Genomic DNA, 6,911 nt, shown 5'->3' with positions numbered 1-6,911 from the left:
TCCTATTTGTGATCAGTGTGGTGATACTCTTACAATCTTACATATCCTGTGGTCCTGTCCCGCTCTGGAGCCCAACCATCGTGTTTATTTTCCTGAGTTGTTTCAACAACAAATCCCATTTCATCCGGCCTTCCTGCTGGGGGAGAATCCCATGGTCCCTTTTAGCAGGGTAGTAGACTTTCTTACTAGCATTGGCATTTGATACCAAATATAGCTTTACCAAATCCTAGGTTGCACTTTGGTAAAACTCTCACCAAAGCATGCTGATTGTTATTATCGTTTGGCGCAGATGGCCTCGTAGCTCTTGCGCCATTAAACCCCCAAAATCATAATCATCATCATCATCATCATCGGTCCCGGTGGGCTACCTCGGCGATCAACATGAGCAGAAGTAAGTGGTCTTTACTAGTTTTACCTGTTATTTGGTAGCGTACCGTATTTGGACGCGTAGCCGTGAAGAATCGCGAGCACAGGCACATGCGTTCTCGAACTCAATTTGTCTTCTCAAAACGAAACCAAAACCATCATTGTGTGCGCGAATGTGCACGCTGTCGTGTGTTGTCTCCCGCCGTCAGGCCACTGGCGAAAACAATACCCACGATCTTAAACGAGTTGGTTAATTGGCAGTGCTACACACTTTTTTGTTTCTTTCCTTTAGCGTGGAGGAGTGGGGGTTACATCAGAAATGCCGTACAACACTCCCGCGCTGCCGATTCCTGTCGTGAACGCACCTTAACTTGCTATAGCCACACTACTCGTGCAAGTTTCAGGTATAGGTGTATCTGGTTGGGGGAGGGGGGGTGGGTAGAGAGTAGCTGGTAGGCTTTTTGTCACGTAAGAAAGCAGCCCGCCCAGCAGGGATGAGCGCCTGATCAGCTATATCTCATTTTGTCTCGTTCAAACTGAGCTGGCACCGATACCCGAAAGGCTATTGCCATCCTGCACCTCAATGTAACTCAGCATCACTCCCCAAGTCATCATAATCAGTTGGGCACCATTCACCTTCCACGAAAAGAAATAAAAAAAATATTTTCTTTATATACATTGTAGTATGGTATGCAAGTGTGCAACAGTAAATACTTGATAGTTTTATTTGCAATCATGTTTTGATATTTGCGCTTTCCACTTGTTTCAGAACGGTGCACCAAATTTAATGTGGACGTGCTGACCAAGAAGGACGGCAATTGGGATTAAATTTCTGTTTGGTGTCGACCAAGCTCGACAAACAGTGATGGCTTCTGTGTACTCTGCAATGCGACTGTGCACTGTTCGCAAAATGGTACCTCAGCAATAATGCGCCATGCTGGTTCTCATAAACACATCCAAAATGCTAAGAAAAAGCGAAAGGCAGAAGGAGTCCTTACCAAGGACTTCATGGTCCAGGGCACCCTGGATTTTCACAAGAATGCGGCATCACTGTCATTGCGAGAGAATGTCACAAGAGCAGAAACACATTTTGCTCTCTCCATGGTTGCAAATTCTCTTCCACACACTTGAGCGGATGTGGCAACCTTAACGTACCCTTACATGTTCCCTGATTCGCAAATCGCAAAAGGCTTCCAATGTGGTCGCAAGAAGGTTTCATGCATCATTTCTGATGGCCTTGGACCGTACTTCAAGGAAAAGGTGGTTCAAGAGCTTGTTCAACCAGAGGTGTTCTATAGCATCATGATCGACGAGACCCCAGTGCCTGAGGCCAAGGTGCAGCAGTTGGATGTACTTGCTCGCTACTACTCTGTCAACACGCAGAATGTAGTTGTGGAGCACCTACAGTCACTTCATTTGGGACATGCTACTGCAGATGAACTGTTTTGCTGTGTTGAAGATACTCTTAATGAGCTTCCAAAGCAGAACATGGTATGTTTCTTCAGTGACAGCCCCTACGTGATGAAGAGCTTAAAACGCAAACTGAAAGCGGAGCTCAGCCTTGACATAATTGACACTGGAGAATGTAGTCTTCATAAGGTCCATAATGCTTTCTCTGCTGGCTTAAATTCTTTCTGTAGCGAGTTGGAATCGATTGTAACTGATGTCCACTACTACTTCAAGTATGCAACAAGGCATGCAGACATGAAGGAACTGCAGTGTAAACTCGGATTGCCACAGCTTGAGTTCTTGCGTCATGTGAATACCAGGTGGCTGACGCTATTTCCCAGCATTGAGCGTGTGCTTAAATTATATGACCGCCTGAAGACCTTTTTTTCGAAGTCGGGGGTGCCGAGAACACCATCATCGGCAAGGCACAGTCGTCTGGCATCTGCGTTCACCGACAGCACACTGCGAGCAAAGTTGGTCTTTGTACAAAATGCCGCACAGATCTTCGAGAAGTTCCATATGCTTTTCCAAAGCAAGGAGCCTCTCCTGCTTATCTTTTAAGATGAGACGGTGGCATTCATCAAGCAGGAGCCTGGAAGTTTTCTTCGCCAGGAGTCCCAGGAGTCATTTGTTGACTTGACTGGCTTGCAGTTGACAGACCTTGATGTGGAATCGTCTGTCCATTGGAAGGCAAAGCCGGAGGTTGGTGTGGACACCGAAATAGAAATGGAGGTCTGGACGCCAACTCAAAAGAATGCATTTTACACCAGGGCAAGGGCTTTCTACATAGCATGTACCAAGTTCCTAATATCTAGGTTGCCGCTGCACAACAAGGTGTTGTTTTATTTAAGGTTTTTAAAGCCTAATGCAGAAGGAGAGTTTGCCACAAGGTCGCTGCGATATATCGCGAATGCTCTGCCACAAGTTTTCCCCCCAACAAAGTGTCGGCACTCACTGATGAGTGGAACTCTCTCGTTTGTGAAACTTGTGACTGGGAGCTGTCTCCCAATGTGGTCACTCATTGGAGTGACGTGTTTGCACTAAAGACACCAACTTGTGATTCAAAGTATCCAATGCTCGGAAAGCTTGTGAAGGCTTTTTTTGCACTAACTCACGGAAACGCTTATTGCAAAAGTGGGTTCAGTGAGAACAAACATGCAGTCGAAAATCGAAGCTCAGTGTCCATAACGAGCATCTCAAGCCTTCGTCAAACAAAGTCGTACATGAAGAGATACAGCGAAGATCCCACCAAGGTGCCACTTACTAAAGAGCTTTTGAGAGGTGTGGAAAATTCGTACAAGAGATACCGGCAACGAATAGACAAAAAAGAAGCATCACGATCCCTCAAACGGAGACATGACGAAGCCTCAGGTGAAGTCTCTGAGACGAAGAAACTCACAGATTAGAAGTCCGGGCTCCAGTGCCGCCTGTCTTCTCTTAAAGCACTTCTACAGAGTGCACAAGAACTTATAAGCTAGGTTGTGGCAGATAAGGACATGGACAAGGTGGGGAGTGGACACCTCTGCTAAGTGATGTAAACTCTTAACTGCCCAAAGGACTCGAGCGCATAAAAGAAATTGACTCTGCTCTTCAAACTGTGAATAAAGGTGAACTTCAGTTGTTTCTAATGTACACAGATTCAGCTTAGTCACAACCTTTTTTTTTTGAACATGGAAGCCTGTGGGCTCGTCTAGTCAGTGCTTATGCTGCATATGTATTAGTGGCTGTGATATTTTTCAGACAATGTATTTTTCCATCTAAAGTAATATAGATATAGCTTTGTATGTTAACTTGGGTGTAGGGATTACTTTATTTTATGAACAGGGATTAAGAACATTTGTATTTAATGAAAACAGGTCAGCAATGACTGCTTTATTTTGAAACATGCTGTAGTACCTTAATTTTTTTTTATGAAGACACGCCATGCACAACATTTTATGGAGTACATAAGGTTGCGTTGCTCTTCAAGTCGATGCTTAAAGCTGCATATGTACGAGTGACTGTGGTATTCTAAAGATATAAAATACACATTTTATTTTGCATCTGAATTTTTGTCAAATGTCAGTAACCTTGTATTTTGTTACTAAACTTGATATGGGGCTTTTTAAGCAGTGATTTAACATGTGTATTCTTTAATAAACAAAAACTGTAGTCAGCGAAGGTAGTTTATCTGACACCTTGCAGTTGTTTAGTTCTCTGGATAGATGTTTACAATTGGTCTATTAAATAGACGGTTTTGTACTGGCGGGGCTCAAGTTGTGCTTTTATTGTCGGGGCCTCCCATATAAAGTCTATCATGACCCTACCTGCTGCCGGAATGGTTCTCAAAGCCTTACCTTTGCATAAATTGCCAATATTACATATTTCAATGCAATAGAAATGTATGTATGTATGTTGCTTGAAAATTATTCTAGGATGTGCATGCATATATTTTTGCTACATTTTTCATTTAGCAACAACAAATCCCTTTTAGACACCTGTTTGACCTCCGTGACCTGCTCCAAAACCGACTTCTACGGCTACAAAACTTTTGCTGCTCCTGAGCTGCTCTAAAGCGAGCCTTTTACTGCTCCCAAACTGTGCCAAAGTGGGACTTTTGCTGCTCCCAGCCCTGCTACAAAAGGCTCTAGCCCGCTTGCACCCCTGAGTAGCTGGCTGATATGTAAAATTATAAGTTTCCAGATATGTCTTTTTTTAAGTGAATTTTTTTTTATTATTATTACGTATTGACTAATTGCACTTTTTTTCAAGCATCTTGTCCAAAATGCAGTACATTAGGCTCGTGTCTGAAATAATCGTCCCGCAGCAGCACTTGCAGACGGATGGCTGTAATTTGGACAAAGAGCGGCACAATTCTCACAGAACAGCTTAGAATGAGAAGCGGCCTCACTTTTCTCCTCGCTTCGGTTCACTTTCTCAAGGCAACTTAGCGAAGAGGAGAGGGAATGAAGAATTGTGACGCGAGTATGTCCCGTCAGCCTCGTTGAATTGCTCCCTTTTTTCCATAAATACGGCCATCCGTTTAAATATTGCTGTATGAATGATGTCGGGGTGTTTGTAGCGTACCGCCTGTCACTCCTGCCTTGATTAGTGATAGCTTACAAATCCAATTTTTTGCAATTTGTTTAGGTCTCGGCCCAACATCAGAACTGTGCGGTAGAACTCGCCTACTGCCTCCTAGATTTTCACTATACAACGTTTCATACATAGCGTACAAAGCTGGGAAAGGTACTAAAGTAGTGCACATGAAAAAATATTTAAAAAAATGTTTTACTCTACGCGTTTCGGGGACGAACTGTGAAAGACGCTGACCTGGCGATACCGACGTATCGGTGGCGGAACTTCAAATCCACTTAACGCGTGAAGATTTTTTTTTAGGTATGATTTTTGTGTATAAATGTGTGCATTGCGAAAGTGCATAGTTCAGTTCCTCGTTTCTTGTTTCTTTTTATTTATAAGGGGTAGACTAGGGGCTGGTGTTCCGCTTGAACCTAGTGCCGGCCCATTAAAACGTTAACAACGGTTGAGATTCAGGGCGTCTACTTGAAACCGTTCATTTACATGATATCGTGAAAATCGGAGAGTACCTTGAGAGTGCGGTGGGCGGGCCTTTATATCCCGAATACTGGGATGCGACTTCATCCAAGTTTTCTTAAGAGTCGGAATGCTGGCGCTGGAGTATGGAAGTCATCCAGACGGCAGTTTCTCGCCGCTCTGGTACCGGCGCCCCCATGAACCTAGAGTGATTCACAGTAGACGCGTACACAACACATGGCGCTGGAGGTCAGGGTCGAGTATTGTTTTCTTTTCAAGGAAAGCAGGGGCCTCGGAATGCAGCCACGGGCTCATGCGTCGTCCACTTAGCGGACCAAGGTTACGGTCCCTTAGGCAGAAGAAACCAGACGCGACGGAATGCAGCCACGGGCATTGTCCGTCTAGCCGATTAAGGCTAAAGGCCCGTCCACACTCTTGTGGCCTCTTAAAATCGGGTGTCTTAGAACCTCTTAATATCTACTACAACGAGAGGACACACTGGTGCCATCCATTCGGTACAAGTGTGAACTTGGCGGTCCGGCATGTTTTCTATTTCTGTCTCGCATTATTTTTTCTTTCTTGGCTCGAAAAACTTTGTCGACGTTATAAACGAGCCGTTCTTATAGGTCTTACGCACATTTGACCTTGGAAATCCCGCAAAGCCTTTGCTCTTGTAAACGCAGTTCCAGGATCACCGCATAGATGGCGCCAGAATGCCAGTGTGTTCCCTCGTCCTAAAAAATTTTAAGTTTTAACTAGGGATGCCGCGAACTTTTTTCGAATCGAAGTTTCGATGATCGAATCAAGCGGTTCGAAAGGTTCGAAAGATTTCGATTTTTCGAATTGTCTATATCGTAAAATTCGACGGAGGTCGAATTTTCGAACTTGTTAGGCTAAGAAGTTCGACGCTTTTCGAACCGTCAAACTTATTACGCTAAAAAATTCGATATTTTTCGAACTTTCGACTTATTGCGCTGCAAGGTTCGATGCTTGTCGAACTTTCGAACTTGACTGACCAAAAAATCGATGAATTTCGAACTTTCGAACTTATTTATCAAGAGAATTCGAAAAGTTTCGAACTTTCGAATTCTGAAGAGTCAGAAGTTCGACGAACTTCGAACTTTTAGGGTAAAAGTTCGACGTTCGTCGAACTTCGAAAGACCGGCGGACGGTTTCATTTGATTTCAAGTAGTGGGGTACATTCGTAATTTTTTTTTCTCGAACTTTTACACGCGGTGCTGCGTTCCTTACGAAAAACAATGTCGTTTATTTCAATGTTCTGGCATGCTTAGGTTTAAAGAAATAAATCCCCGAAGGGGCGAGGAAGGACGACGGGTTTTTGACGATTATCGTTTGTGCCAGATTTGAAGCACGCTGCAGCCGGAGCTATTTATGGTAGATATGTTACACTTTTTTTAAGAATGATCTATGTATAGCCTAAGTAAGTGCCGTCTTAAGATATGATTATTGTTATTCAACGTGAGTTTCGAAGAAATGTCCAAACATGTATCTGCATGCAATTATGACCTAAACTTGATATTTATTTTCGTCTAAGTTGTTTG

The 6,911-nt window shown here is 43.7% G+C and overlaps 1 protein-coding gene across 1 annotated transcript; it reads left to right on the top strand.

Moving 5' to 3' along the window:
* The first annotated feature begins 1,311 nt into the window (after window positions 1–1,311).
* Window positions 1,312–2,743, top strand: LOC115308313. The gene has a single exon (XM_042292190.1). It carries the CDS (start codon window positions 1,528–1,530, stop codon window positions 2,374–2,376), a length of 849 nt encoding a protein of 282 aa, XP_042148124.1. The 5' UTR covers window positions 1,312–1,527; the 3' UTR covers window positions 2,377–2,743.
* Window positions 2,744–6,911: the final 4,168 nt, after the last annotated feature.

This window comes from Ixodes scapularis, unplaced genomic scaffold, assembly GCF_016920785.2.
Source record: "Ixodes scapularis isolate PalLabHiFi unplaced genomic scaffold, ASM1692078v2 PGA_scaffold39__5_contigs__length_11793443, whole genome shotgun sequence".
Lineage (NCBI taxonomy): Eukaryota > Metazoa > Arthropoda > Arachnida > Ixodida > Ixodidae > Ixodes > Ixodes scapularis.
This window is presented reverse-complemented; position numbering and strand designations above follow the sequence as displayed.